The sequence below is a fragment of the Camarhynchus parvulus genome, chromosome 15 (assembly GCF_901933205.1).
Source record: "Camarhynchus parvulus chromosome 15, STF_HiC, whole genome shotgun sequence".
Classification (NCBI taxonomy): Eukaryota; Metazoa; Chordata; class Aves; order Passeriformes; family Thraupidae; genus Camarhynchus; species Camarhynchus parvulus.
In genome coordinates this window covers 6383286-6397959 of record NC_044585.1, presented here as the reverse complement: position 1 = coordinate 6397959, position 14674 = coordinate 6383286, and the positions used below count along the sequence as shown (strand labels likewise).

Here is a 14674-nt window from a genome sequence, read left to right as displayed (position 1 = left end):
ATGGAGTGGAAAAAATTGCATTTGCTGGGCTGTGTTTTCCTACAAGGCAACCCAAAGGAAATGGAAACAGCCATGTAGGTAAGGCAGAGCAGCGAGGCAGGGTGGGGAATGCTCTGCTCAGTCCATGGGTTAGCAGAGAGCCAGCACCCCCTGCAATGTCAGCTCAAGTGACAGCCACAACGGGCCAAGAGTAATTTGTCACTTGCAGCTCTTTAACGAGAACTGGGTGCAAAATCAAATTAGATACCTGTGAATAGCTCTTAGGACATGCAGCACAGCATGAAGTCAAACTTTTATGTATTTCAGGAATCCAAAGATAACTATCTTCAAGCAAAGCCTGGAACCACCATAACATGTTAAGTGGGGAGGGGTTCTCCTGGGCTTCTAGCCTGGGCTCTGACTTGCCAGGCCAAACAATGATCACTTGGGATGTATCTTCTGGGATTTATTTTCTCAGATTTATTCTCTGTGTGGGTTCTCTTCCCACTGCCCCTTGCAGGCTTTTCAGGCTCATTTATAAATTATTGCCTTGAAAATACAAAGCAAGACCTGCTTCCTCTTCTGAAGAAAACACATGCTGGCCTATTACTGCAGGATGCCAGCCAAGAGGTGGGTGGATGCCCTAATTATTTTATTTTTTGAAAAATAATGAAGAAAAATAGTTATTTGTCATGAAGGAAAATCCCTAATCAGCTAAGGGACAAACTCTAGGTAGCCAGTACACATGGATTCACTGGAGCCACGAGGAAGCTCAGCCCTCAAGCATACACAGGGCATCCGAGGAAAAGAGAGCAGTGGTCTCATCCAGACATTTCCTGGATGTCCACTGCCATTAATATCATGATAAATGGGATCTGAGTCCTCCAAAATGCCCAATATGTGCTGTGAGCTCTAACTTGCAGGGACACACAAGTACCAAACACACCCAAGTGCAAGGTGCAGCACAGGAACAGCTGATGGGAAGGAGCATCCATACACTTCACAAAGAAGGAGAAGATGGCTCATTAAGCTTTCAAACTAACAAGCCCCATGACATCCCTCATTGGCAACCCCATGCACACACTGCACTGCTGCCTCATGAGGGGCAGCTCCAATTACACCATCACTTGTTTACCAAGAGAACAATTCTGCTATTGCCTGACACCTGCCATGACAGTGCCACCACGGGAGCAGCAGGGAGATGTTCAGAGGACACTGGGCATTCAAAGGAGGCAGCAAAATGCCTGGCACTGGCTGGAACATCTGAGTAGCTGCTGAGGAGCAGCCCCACCAGCTCAAACAGAAAGGCTTTCACTGACATTAATGAGAGCTGCTGCAAATAATGCCATCATGCAAGTGCATTTGGGGACTGGCAGCTGAACAGAGCCAGCACTGAGGAACAGGAACGCTGGGCTCTATCCAGTTGCTTCTGGTTTACTCAAATTGCTCTGAGATCCAGTGCTGTGAACCTGATGTGGGCCAAGCATGGTGGAGCGCGGCAGATAAAGTTTATCCAGGTGACAAGAGGACACATTTCTGCTGCACACTGATGGTGATCAGGGTCCCAGGCAGGTCCATGTAGCACTGATGGGGGACATGCAGCAAACAGGTCTCTAACTCACTGACCTCCATGGGCCTGCCCCGAGCCTCTGAAGTGTCAGCCCCAGGGCTGTTGGCAAACCACAGCTGATCCAGAGGGTCCCAGCTGCTCAGTGAACCTGGAGTGCTTCCCAAACATGAGCCTGGATTAACTGCTCAGTAAAAGTACAGAGTTCTGTTAAATTACTGTCCTCCCCAATACCCACTTCCCTCATAAATACACGTGCTGCCAAGGGCGCCTTTCAAGGGGAGGGGAGCTCTTTAAAGCAGCTGAACAGCCCAGGTATAAACCTTGGGATGGGACACAAGCAGTTTCTCTTCTGCTTGCTACAGCTCCAGTGCACTGCTCCAGCTGCATCACAGAAACCATCTCTGAGAGTCAGGACTGCAAGGACAATGGCCAGGAGACAAGAGACCAGCCCTGACAGCATCTCTCACTGTCACAATGACACATTCCTGCTCATCTTGGCCCTGTGCAATCATGGCAAGGCTTTGCTGCAGACCAGCTGCATCTCTTGAATTAACTCCTGCTGCCTTGATTCAGCCCACTGCCTACAAAACACAGCAAATATCAGCTTCTGAAGGCTCTGATGTTCCTTCCATTACTGTCTGATCCCAGCTGGCACCAAACTCCCTAAGCAGCAGGAATCTCTGAGAATCTATAGAATCTTAAAAGCCACAAATCTCCCTGACATTTTTACAGAAGGCCTTGGGCAGTGGGAAATTACTATTGGTCCAGATGGGCATTTCCAGGACTTCATATTACTGGCAGAGACTCAGGAGAACTTCAAACCAAGGAGAAAGCATAGCCAAGGGGACCGTGCACAGGGCAGGCAGATGCCTTTGTGACTCAATTTCACCTGAATATATAATTAATGTAGTATGTAATTTATTTGAAAATAAAAGTGGATGTAAGACTGCAGGATCTAAAGAGACTAGTTGTGTGTACGTATCACAGCGAGAATGAGCTCAGTGCGTCAGGAAGGATTAAAATAGTTCCCACGCTGAGGAAACAGTGAGGAGACATTACAAAAAGCTGAAAGCAAAGTGACTTGCCTGGGAAGTAACCTTAAAAATAATTGCAATACAAACTATAGCAGTAAGAGGCCTGGCTTGTGCTCTCATGTGTGTTCACATAGCTTCATGCACCAGAGGTCTGCAAGAAAAAATGAAATGTAATCACTGGAGCCACATCTGCACTGCCACGGGCTTTGCCTCACAGAAAGCAGAAGGAAGATGTTAAACCCTTGGAGCCTCTTTTCCCACAGCTGAGTGGATCTCTTTCCCCTCCCTTGCTTCTGCACTGGGAACGTCCAGAGGTCAGTGGGACGGGCTCACTCCTCATGGCCGCTCTCCAGGAGCTAGCACTCATGATCCTGGGGTTTATTTGCTCAGCCTGCACTCCCAGCTCCAGTTTCCGTGCCAGGAGTCATTCTGAGAGAATGGCACCAACTGCCTCGGGTGGGGTCAGGCAGAGATGGGCCATCCCAACCCCATACACACCCCGGACACATTGGATAACGAGCTGCAAGACAAACAGGGCACTCCCGAAGATCCCCGGAAGAGCAAAGGGCTGAGCCTCACAAAGCTCAGGTCTCCCCTCCTTGGCACCGAGGGCTCACACAGCACAGGCAGGGCCAGGCAGCTGGTGCCCCTCCCTCCCCAGCAGGAGTCAGGGCAGGGCAAGCACGGCTGCTCCTGCCATCAGCCACTGTGCCCAGAAACAGCCCAGACTGAAGAGCTGAGTGAACAACTGGAGTTAACTCTGGTAAGGGCTTCCCACCTCTGACTGACTTTGAACTACACTGGCTCACACCCCACAGACCCCCAGGCTTGCATGAACCACAGCCCAAGATCCTTCAGTGTTACATTTCCAAGCATTAACCCTGAGCCTCCCTCAGTCCTGGCTGCCATGGCATGCATCAGGCTGGGGCAGGCCAAGGGCTCTACAGCTGTATCCAGAGAGGTCTCTACCATCCTGAGCATCCCTGCACTGTCCTGCCGTGCCCAGCACAGCTACATCCCTCTTCCAGAACTCAACTTCTGTTATTTCTTTTGATTTCAGGACTGGACAGTTGTACTGAAGCCAGAAACTAAACAATTCTCCTCCCCCTCTTGGCGTTACACCCTTGCAGATGCTTGTGCAGGGTTTCACTTCCTCTTCAGCTCTTGGCCAACACTTAGCCAAGCTTTGCTCATTAGCAAAACAGTCCCTGCATCTTCTCAGCACATTCTGCCTTCCAGCCACCCCCAGCACTTGGCTGCTGTGATGCTGCTGGGTACCAGCCTTGCAGGCAGGGAGTGAGGACTGAGGGAAGGGACAGCAGTCTAGAGCTGAATGTTAGCAGGTCATAACAGATTTCAATTAATGCACTGGAAATACAAAAGAGGAGGAATGAAAAATATCACCCTATTCAATCCTAAAAAAAAGACAGCTCTTACTTAAGTCAGAAGCAACAGATCTGTTCCACTTCCTGCAGCCCAGCCCCTATGGTCAGCACTGTACAACCAAATCTTCCCTCTCAGTGTGCAGTGCTGCCTTCCCCTGTTCATGCTGAAGAGTGTTTCTAGAAAGCCAAGTCATGGATGAACAGCAGCACAGCACACATACATACTGATGAGGAGCATATGTTCTGGCATCTGATCCCACCACCACACACAAATCCAGCTCCTGAACACTTTTGTGGGAACAAGATGACTGCAAACCTCTTCACAGCTCCAGGGAGAAATCTCTGGGAGAAAGGAATGTGTAACAGCAGACAAACATTTTTTCCTGTGCTTCAAGGCTAACCACACTGTAGACATGCACACACACACACAAAATCCAGCCCTTATGGGAATTATTCCAGTATGCTATGAAACAACTTGCATACACTTCACAAACATATGAAATCACACAAATATTAGAGGTGCCCCACATTTCTCTTATGAGTAGGGCATTACACTGTGTGGTTTCACTGTCACAGGGAAACCTCTGCCTTGGGCAAGAAGGGGACAAACACAGTGTTGGTCAGGAAAGAAAACTCTACAGGTAAGCAAAGAATGTACCCTCCAGTCCATGCTCCCTTATCCAAGAAAAAAGGCAACACAGAGGCCACTTGAACTGGAAGAGAAATGGGAATGAGAGAGGAATCCTCTCAACTTAGCCAAGAGCTATCTCAGCAAGAAGTACCTGAAGTACTAAGGATGGAGCTGAGCTCCCCAGGCTTGGTTCCAGCACATATGAGCAGTAACTGCAGCATGGTTATAGGAGCCACCACTGTGGGGTGTCCCAAAACAGCTGGAGGAACCCCTTGGACTGAACATTTAAAACTAATTTGGCAAAGCTCTTGAGATACACAGCAGGCACCCAGCCTGGCCTGGCACAGCAACCAACCAGCTGGCTGAGATGGAATCTCCTCTGCATTTCCAAGATGTCCATTTCACTGGGCATTTCATGAACAGCACCTTAGACTGAAACTGGGCAATATGAGTTCTAGAAGACACTGAACTCCACCAGTTGTTTCTCTCTCTTGACTTGCCATTCCTCAACTTTTCAAGGGAACAGTCACAGCACAAGCCCCTTACATTTACTGCTGGAACCATCAAATGAAGAACATCAGTATGAAGCCAGTAACATTTTTTGAGAGCATAAGTGGTTGTAAGAGATTCCTTGACTTTGGAGACTAAAAGCACCCAGGGACTGTGTTTGTCCTTTGTTCAAATGGCAGCAACATTTTCCCCTCTGCAATTGCAAGCTTTTGCAAAGCCCCAGCAGTTTGGAACCCAGCAGCTGAACAAGTGTCACCAGCATCTCTTGGGGTTAAATGAAAGTTGTTCCTACTGCCTCAATATCAGCAAAGATCAAGCCCTAACATCTGTTGAACTTACACATTTGGTTAATGTGCCTGGAACACTGGAACAGCCCTGTACAACTCTCACAAGTGCAGCAGAATTTTGGAGTTGTGCACAAGTAGCTGAGCGGGGAAACTGAAGTGACAAAAGTCCTGTGCAGGAAGCACTTACTTCTCCTTTCCATAAACTGCAGATTGGTACTTGCACTGAGAGGGATGAACCTCTCCCCTGCCCTGCACTCACAACTGTTTCATCCATTTGAAGCATAAATAATTGAAGAGAGACAGCAGCGGGAGACAGAATCTGTGCTCAGCTCTCCAGTGGTTCTGTTTCACCACAAAGTCCGCACACTCACCTCTTTTTACAGCCCTTTTCCAAGTAGCCAAGCAGACAAAGAATGGAAAAAAAAAAAAAGTCCAAGTGCCCAGGATGAACTTCCCTCCCCAGCCCAGCACAGCCCATCTGTGACACAGGGCCTCCTGCAGCCAGGCTGTTTGGACAGATGCACAGCAGAAGGACAGACAGGGCTGAACCTCCTGACCTGCTGCAGTCCCACCCACTCCCAGCACTGTTCTGAGCCCTGAGCCTCTGCCCAGCTCCGAGGGCAAGGCACCAACGCTGTCTTTTGAAATGGGCCAAAAAAAACGAATGAAACACACAAGGCTTTTCACAGAGGAGTAAAAGCTTCCACTCCTATGTTGCATCTGGCCAAGATACACTGGGACATCAGAAAAACAAGCAGGGATGTGCTGCTTTAAGAGTGTTTCCAGTATTTACCTCCAGATTCTGTGACTAATTTGCTACTCCCTTTCTGGCAGGCGCATCTTGGTAGCCAGGATCCATGACCAGGGTTGGAAAACTCGGAGGTTGGAAGAGACATTAATGTGGGGAGTCAAAGAGAAACAGCCTCACCCAGGGCAAGCTACGACACAGTGAGAGACTATCCAGCTGTGGTGAAATATCCCATTAGACAGCTGCAAACATAATTTTGCTTTCTCCAAGGGGGAAAAAAAAAGCCACCTCACCACAACCACCCTGAATTGAAACAGAGCAGGAACACAGATCCATACTGCTGCTCCCAATGACTCAAAGAATCACAAATATAAAATAATTGGTTTAATTCTGAGAAAATTAAAGAGTCAGTGGTAGTCTGTTCTCCTTCCAGATGCCATACTTTTCTGCACAAGCAAGAACGTTCCTCTAGCCACAAGACTACAAGACCTGTTATTGTAAGAAAAACATTTAGGTGAAGGATGGAAATGCTACAAAGGAACAGTGCAGGTACAAGTCCTCCAAGCTACTCCAGCAGAGACTTTGGGGAGATTCTGTAAAGACTAAGCTCTGCTTATGGTCTTTGTTGTACAGTTGCTGTACAAGAGAACCTACCACTCTGATGATACTTCTCATCACATGTTTCATAAAACTCAGTTAATTTTCCCCACATAGGTATCTACATAGAAAGGGTCACATTAGGTCATATTCAACCAGCTCAAGGCAAGCACAAGGAATCACCACTTTTCTCTCCTCTTAATCTGTTCTTGGTCACCAGCAGCGGCCTGCACTGAGTTGTCCTCAGTGTGATGGGCAGTATCTGCAACTACCCTGGGTGTCTCAGCTCTATGCAGAGTGCAGTCTTTCAGGAGATACACCTTACCTGTAGCCCATCTGGGCTTATTTCTCCATAAGCACAGTAGAGAAAAGGAGAAGGCAGTTCAGTACACATTAGTAGGGAACTGGGGGATTTCCACCAGCCAGTATTCTCTGGTAGGCAAGGCTGGGGTTGAAAGTTGACCTTAAAAATGATGCTCTGTGTTGGCACAGTTGCTATTTTAGATAGAAGACATCTCTGCTGTTGCAGTATCTGCTGTTACAGGACTGACAGAAATCTCTGCTCCATTTTTATAAGAAAAAACCAAAGGAGTCTGAATGTAAGTTTTTAACATATAAACCCCAGATTCTCAAAAACTGAAACATAAGGGCAATGAATTCAGTTTTCAATGACTCGAACTGAAACCACTCCTCCAATCAAACTACTTTTTGCACGGCATCTTCTCTATACACAGACCCCCATATATATTTTTACTGACAAGCAGACCACTTAAAAATAAGCTCAAGTAGAAAAAAAAAGATTAAACTGAATGCAAAAGGCACAGCCCTGTAATTTCAAACCCACTGAAAGAACTGGATCCACCAGATAGTCTCTGCTCCCACACCCAAACAACTTTGCAAGTTGATGGGGTGGGGAGAGATCAACTTGGGAAGGAGAGGTTCCCATCCTCCTGATTTAAAACGAAACAATGACTTCAAAGAACATGAGAGACATGAACCTGAATGGGCAGGAGCCAGCTTCAGAGACACAGCAAGGTAACACCCCAAACACACACACACGCCAACAACACAAGCTAGGAGGCATGTTCTGCAGGAGTGTGCCAGGAGACTCCAGTTTAACCAGGCACTTGCAAGGTTTCACCTTTACTCCTCCCACACCAACACCTCTGGCTTTGGCAGAGCATCCATCTGCTGTACTTGCTCTGTCAAACTCTTGACAAATTGCTGGGTTTCCCTACATGGGGCCTACTCCTCTGCACATGTGACATTAGTTATTGCTTCATTTCCTACCCAGCTCCACCATGAGAATCTCTCTTCGTGATCCAGTGGTAAATAAATTGCTAGGAAAGAAACCATCCCTCTCCAAGAGGCGCTGAACTGAGGTGTAATAAAACTGAGGAGCTTAGTGTCACCAGGCAACCTGCCACAGAGCTCCACACCAGCCCAAGCTCTTAAACCACAACCCTTCCCCTGGGAATGCTGGATGCTCTGCACACAGAGACCAGGATGAAACCTCCACTGACTTCAGTAATTAAGAGGTCATTCCTTGGAAATCAGAGAGCTGGAGAATCTACCGTTATTTTTTCCTGATGAATGGTAGTAAATAGGAGCCCAGTCTGCAAATCAGAGTGCCTTGAACCCAGACAATGCATCAGCCCTGACCATGCTGTGAGGGAGGATGAACACACATTCTCTGACACCATATTGTTCCATTCCATGGACTTGGTAAGTCATGAATATTATTAAGACTTTACCAAAGGCAACCCTACTTATATACAATCTATTGTACTGCCCTCTAAGAAGCTCCCTTCACTTCCCAAATATTCATTAAAAAACAGCTTTTGTAATAATTTTTAAAAATCAATTCAGACAAGAACTATAGCTTTAGTAAATCCTTTCCAATTGTTATCTGCTGTCAGATGCAAGAAGATTGGAAAAAAGGCAGAAAAATCCCGCTCTTAAAAAATGTTAAATAAAAATCATTTATGCTTTTGTGTATTCAGTTTAATTTCAACAGATTGCTTTGTGTTCACAGCTTGGTTTCCCCTTTCCATCCACAAGTAACAGGCCTGGCCCAAATCCATAATGAACTGTGCTCTGTCAGGCAGGAGCCACTCTACACCCAGCGTAAGACACACAGTTACACACACACCTCCTCCACACTGCAGGAAAGATCTCTGCCCAGCAGGAACTGCACTGGCCTGCACACACGGGCTCGTTGGGGTACAGACTCCAGCCCACTTCTGCCTATGCAGTGTGACAAGAGCCTTCAGGAGTTATGATAATATCTACAACAGACTCCTCTGATCTCTACCTCGCTTCTTCCCCTAGGGAATGCACAGAAAGGAGCCTTATACATAACCCGCTTCCCTCTTCATTTTAAAACATGAACTGTAGAACAGCATGGTTTGGGGGGGATGTCACAAAGCTTCTCCCCACTTCACAGCTTACACTAGACGTTCCACAGTGTCAGAACACATTCTGGATTGCTTTCATCCAGAAATAAAACAAGAATTAACTGTAACATTCACAAATAACTACAAAATAGTAGCAAAATTTCAAGTACCTTGGGAAAAATGCTTCTGGTGATCCCATTATCCTATTACCCTAAATTTACTTTGTTCTTCTTATCACTGCTATCAGCAGCCCACAAAATGCACAGTGCCAAGTCTGCATTATATAGGGAAACACCATCTCTTGCCATGGTCAGGTAAATACCCAAACTGCTACAAAGCTAGTTTGCTTTCCTGTGGCCTAAAAAAGGCTGTGCAGTACTAGGGTCTTAGCAGGCAAGGTGTTTGCTTCATACAGAATTGGAGCCTCAGAGAAAGACTGGACTCAAAGGCAACTGTAAGCCAGGCTGGGAATGGGTGAGATTCTTCCCATGCACTGCTCTGCTGCGTTAACCATCATCTCCATCCCCACCCTTGTGAGACAGAAAGGCTCTTTCCTTTACAGCAGACTTCCCTATATCATGATGATGGGTACTGAGGAACACACAGGATCCTGATAACCCCTCACCTAAGCATTCAAGCTCTGCAGAAGAAGATTCCTCTTCTTTTCAAACATCCTAAATCCCTCCAAATACCAAATAGACAACAAAAAAACCTGCCGATGTCATCTGATTGCATCACCCCTACTCTCTCTCCAGGACTCAAAGGCATGTCTCCAAATAGCTATTAGCTTTGCAAAGCAAAACAGATGTTTCCTAACACCCAAATCCTGGCCGCCTGCGAGGTGCCGATCGGCTGCAGCACCAAGGAGCGGCAATAGCGGGGCTGTGTCTGCGCATCTGTGCTGCGGAGGGGAGAGGGATGCGAGACGTGCTCTCAATACCCAAACGCCTCTGCCAGCCCCGCGCCGCCTTTCTCCATCCGAACCCGCTCGACACACCCAAAGGCAGCGACAAAAAAGAAAGCCAAGCCAAAACCCGGGGGGATGCGGCAGGCAAAGCGCCTATTTCCCGGATGAATGCAGCCAAGCGGCCGCCGTGCCCAGGTAGCAGCCGCATCCCCTCGGAGAGCCGAGTTCACCTACCTGCTTCTCCTCTGCGGGGCGGCGCGGCCAGGGCGGGATGCCCGCGGGGGGAACCGGCAGCGGGGAGAGAAAAGGAGACACAGTGAGGCGAGGGGGACGCGCCGGGCCGCGGGGAGGAGCGGCCGCGCGTCCCCGCCGCCTCACCTGGGTTGACCAGCTTGCTCTTGTACCGCATGGCCGTGCTCATGGTGCCTCCCCGGAGCGACAGCTATGCCCGTGTGTGCGAGCCTGGCTGGGGACTGAGCGAGTGCGAGCGGCGGGGCCGCCCCGCGCCGCCGCCGAGGGGCCGGGGCCGCCCGGGGCCGCCAATCCCGGGAGCCGAGCCCGCCCCGGGCCCGCCCCCGCCGGTGACAGCCGGGCCGGGGCTGCCGGAGCCGGGCAGGGCACGGGACCCGCCGGTGACAGCCGGGCCGGGGCTGCCGGAGCCGGGCAGGGCAGGGGACCCGCCGGTGACAGCCGGGCCGGGGCTGCCGGAGCCGGGCAGGGCAGGGGACCCGCCGGCCGGAGCAGCGCAGCGATCCCCCCCTCCAGCCCCGCCCCGAGGCAGCGGCTGGCGAACACAGCCCCGGGCCCGGCTGATGGGCAGGAATAACCCCCGCAGCCACCCTACACCTCCCTGAAGGTTTAAACACTATAAAAGGCAGCAATCCCTGCTCTCGAATAGAAACACAGCACCGAGAAGGACGAAGACAGTATTAAAAAAATACAAAACCCAAACACAAATGGAATAAATAGGAAATGTGTTTCCAGATTTAGCATCTCAAAATACAGTGGGAAGTCCTGAATCATACTGCAACCATGCTGTGTGAAGTAGGAATGTGTGCTCTGTTTCCATTAAAAAATTTTAAAGAGGTTATATGAGAAGTTATTTTAGGTAAAAGCTGTCAGCATAACTCTTTAAGACAAGGCAAGAGAGAACTCGAAAAGCAGCAGTTGCACATGACATGAGAACAACTCATAGAAAACTCAACAACAAAGAAGAAAGGAGAATGGGATGCGAAGACTAAGGGCACCCAGATCCTTCTCCTGACTTCCATGGCTGCAGGGAGAGGTCATGTCTTCACCATTTCAAGGACAGGCAAATGATCAGACCTGAAACTCTTCAGAATACAGGACAGGATAAGCTTGGCAGGGTGATGGCTGCGTAACTGAAGGGCACTGCCCTACCTGGGAACAAATGTGACACTGATGCCACAATACCAACTGTTCAAATCCTTGTAGTCATCACAGCATTTATCTTGGCATTTCTTCCACCTTCTCATTCAAAACATCCCTCATAACAAAACAAGGAGACACTTCCAAGGCCCAGCAATCCAAGGCACATACATTTTAAAACCACGTTAGCTCACCCTGAGCTCACTTTTAGCCATTGATTCAAAGCATCAGAAAAAAATGAATCAGGTAATTGTCAGCAAATTTCCTTGGTTTTATATGCTAGAAAGCCCAAGACCATCAGAGGCTCTGCACCACAATTAAAGGCACCAACGAGCCAATCAGCCTTTCATGAGTTGTTTTATAGTCTGCCACAGTGTTTTAAAACTAATGAAGACTGAAAGAACTGCTCTTTGATCCTGCTGAACAGTCATTAAAAAAGTTACATGTGGGCACTTTGTCCCAGTGCTGGAAAACGTCAGTCTGGAGAAGGCCAGGATGAAATTCAGAGCAAAGGATTTGTCTTGCAAGGCTCTGGGACTGCCAACACCTATGGGAGCTGACATGCAAAGTCAGAAAGCAGTCTCTAGCCAGTGTCCTCTGTCCAGAGAGCTCCACAGTACAAAGACTTGGCTTAACAACTATATATTCCCCCAGTAAGCTGTTAAGTATTTTAACAAAACCAAGTTCAAATGTAACTGAAAACTAACATCAGTCAAGATCAAAGAAGTGGTAGAAAGCATAAAAAAATAAAACTACATTGAAAGGAAAATACTCACATATGGAATCAGCAGCTCTACAAGCCCTTCTTGGACAATTATTATAATAGATCTCAAATTTTGAGCCAAAATGCTCCATCTGGAACCCGCAACCCCAAAGAAAAGCACAGACTATCAATCAGTACTCAGTATCACCAAGTAAAAAGCTTTTCACTGAGGCTTCCTACACAAGATCTGTGACAGTGACTTTAGGTGCCTTGCTTTAAAGAGAGAGAAAAAACTCCTCGGTTTTTAATAAAATTAAAGACTAGATGCTTTTGAGAGTCTGCTTCCCCATTGTCCTAGCTGGCTTTGAAAGGCAAAGCTGTCATGCCACCTTTGCTCAGAGAGCTAATCTAGCTTGTACCTAAGGTCTCCAACTGAAGTCTGTGTTTCTCAGGAGGGGTGTGGCTGTCCTGACTTTCATAAGCACAAACGGACAGCACATAATTAAGAGGGCTGCAAAATATGATGCAAAATCCTGGAAGAAAAACAAGAAATGTGCAAACAACAGCAAACAAATTATGAGAAAAAGTTTGCCATTAAATCTCTCACCTTGGCCCTCTGGACAGACAGGGTTAAATTCAAATCTTCATAAAAATGGTAGAAAATTGATATGAATGCAAATCTGTCATTCCATTTCTTCTTTCAACTTCATTACAGCAGCCACTGAAGTAACAAGGTAATGTCCATTTTATACAGTTCAACTCCAAGCAAGTCAAATATGCATCTCAGTAATGCCAATCATTTGTGAATCCTAGCCTGATTAAACACTCATTGCTAGACAGCAAAATTAGGGGTAATCATTACATGAAAGACACCCCAATTTAGTACAGAAGACAAAGTGTCTCAATCCCATATCTGGGAAGTAATTTACACTTGTGCATATATAAAACACACAAGACTACAAAAGCATGCAGAATGGAGCTATAACTCAGCAATGACATAAAGGAAATAATATTCATGAACTTATAAAGTAAGGCGTGTGATCAGATTTTCCAAGATTTTCATCCACCCAAAGACATCAGTAGGTGCTTAATGAACTTTGGAAAAAAATGGATGTGAAGCTTTGCTACCTAACTTATAGGTAAAACACTTTTAAAAGTGTTTTGAAATGAAATCAATGCAGTTTGCAGGTGTACCAATTTTAGAAAACACCTTCATACCCCAGGGTAAACACCACAACCCCTTTGAATATGCACTGTGCACAACACCATTACAGCATTTCATACATTAGCTTGAAAAGGCAAAATAAAACAAGAAAAACCACCCCAAAAAGAAAAATCAATGTTTTCCACATTCATACAATTTATTACAAAACTTCAAAGTAGTGCTATGGGATATATAAAAAATCAGGACATGCCATCGCTCAGCTGACAGATAGAAATGCCTGTGACAAATTTTTGCCATCAATTCTTGAGACCTGAAGCCAAAGGTCCAGAGGCATCCACACAAGTTGTTGGTGTGTGGAGTGTTCAGGTGTGTTAAGGCACGGCGTTTAGAAAAGTCAGCTTTTTCCAACCACTGGTAACTCATCAGCGTTTCGTACATTTTCTCATACATCACACAAATGCAAATCACCAGAGATGAAGCTTCCAAAGCAACAAAAGCACAGAGGAAGTTCTGAAAAACCGACACGATACACAATAACCTAAAATGGCAGGTGAAAGTTATAATACTGTGCAAACACACGTACATTTACCGTAAACAGGCCACAAAGTCTTAGTATTAACCACAAAACTGTTCAGAACAACCTAGCAGACAAATGATTAATTCTTTAAACCCACCACAATGACTAGTCCAAACAGTGTACTCTTGGCAGTTTCTGAATAAAAAGGTACAGGAAGGATAATAAAACCACACTGGTAAGTATGAAGACAGTGTTATGAAAGGAATCAAAAAAGATACACTATAAGTTGAATAACAATGATTATATAAAACAAGCAGGTTTACAACACGATCTTCAGACTTTGTGTTTTAATGCAGGTCTTGGTCTGTGGCATCCAGCTTTTGCATTTGAACGTTACCACGGGCAAAGAAAAGAGAGCACCCATCCACTTAGAGAACCGTATGCTGCTGGGAACAAAAGTGGAAAACAGAGCATTAGAAAGGACAAACTCTCAGCACTGTCAGAGCACTGGGGGCTGTCAGAGCCCCTCTGAGCAAAGCAGCATAATCCAGGGAATGGGGAGTTGCAGTTCCTGCAGCACAGGCACCTGCATTGCAACTAGATCAGCTGAGCAGTTCGGTCCCAAATATTTATCACAAATGTCCAATAAGAGCTTCTAAATGAGAACTTATTTTTAGCTACATAACTTCTTAGGCACCCACACCCCCCCTCAGCCTGCAAGAACACAAGGAGAGCTCCTCTCAACAGTCCTGCACACAGCACATTGACCTTGGCCTGCTCTGTGAAGCATTATTGCTGCTGAGGGAAACAAACCACTCAGCTAAACGGGGCAGGCAGTAGGCAGCAAGTGCCTCAA

The 14674-nt window shown here is 46.9% G+C and overlaps 2 protein-coding genes across 5 annotated transcripts in view; both read right to left on the bottom strand.

Annotated features, from left to right (window-relative positions):
- The window catches only part of SEPTIN5 (septin 5), a 42310-nt gene extending 31752 nt beyond the window's left edge, over positions 1-10558 (bottom strand). The window contains exons 1-2 of one of the 2 annotated variants that reach the window (XM_030959290.1): positions 10423-10558; positions 10279-10289 (exon numbers count right to left, since the gene is read on the bottom strand). In XM_030959290.1, coding sequence (XP_030815150.1) covers positions 10279-10289; positions 10423-10465 — 54 coding nt within the window. In that variant the 5' untranslated portion in view covers positions 10466-10558. The remainder of the gene's footprint in view (positions 1-10278; positions 10290-10422) is intronic. The other variant, XM_030959291.1, reaches the window with a different exon arrangement.
- A 2916-nt stretch (positions 10559-13474) lies between these two features.
- LOC115909741 (septin-2) overlaps positions 13475-14674 on the bottom strand; it is a 33809-nt gene continuing 32609 nt past the window's right edge. For 2 of the 3 annotated variants that reach the window (XM_030959294.1, XM_030959296.1), the window contains one exon: positions 13475-14261. The gene's annotated coding sequence lies outside the window, so the exon portion shown is untranslated. Of the gene's footprint in view, positions 14265-14674 lie in introns of all 3 variants that reach the window. The other variant, XM_030959295.1, reaches the window with a different exon arrangement.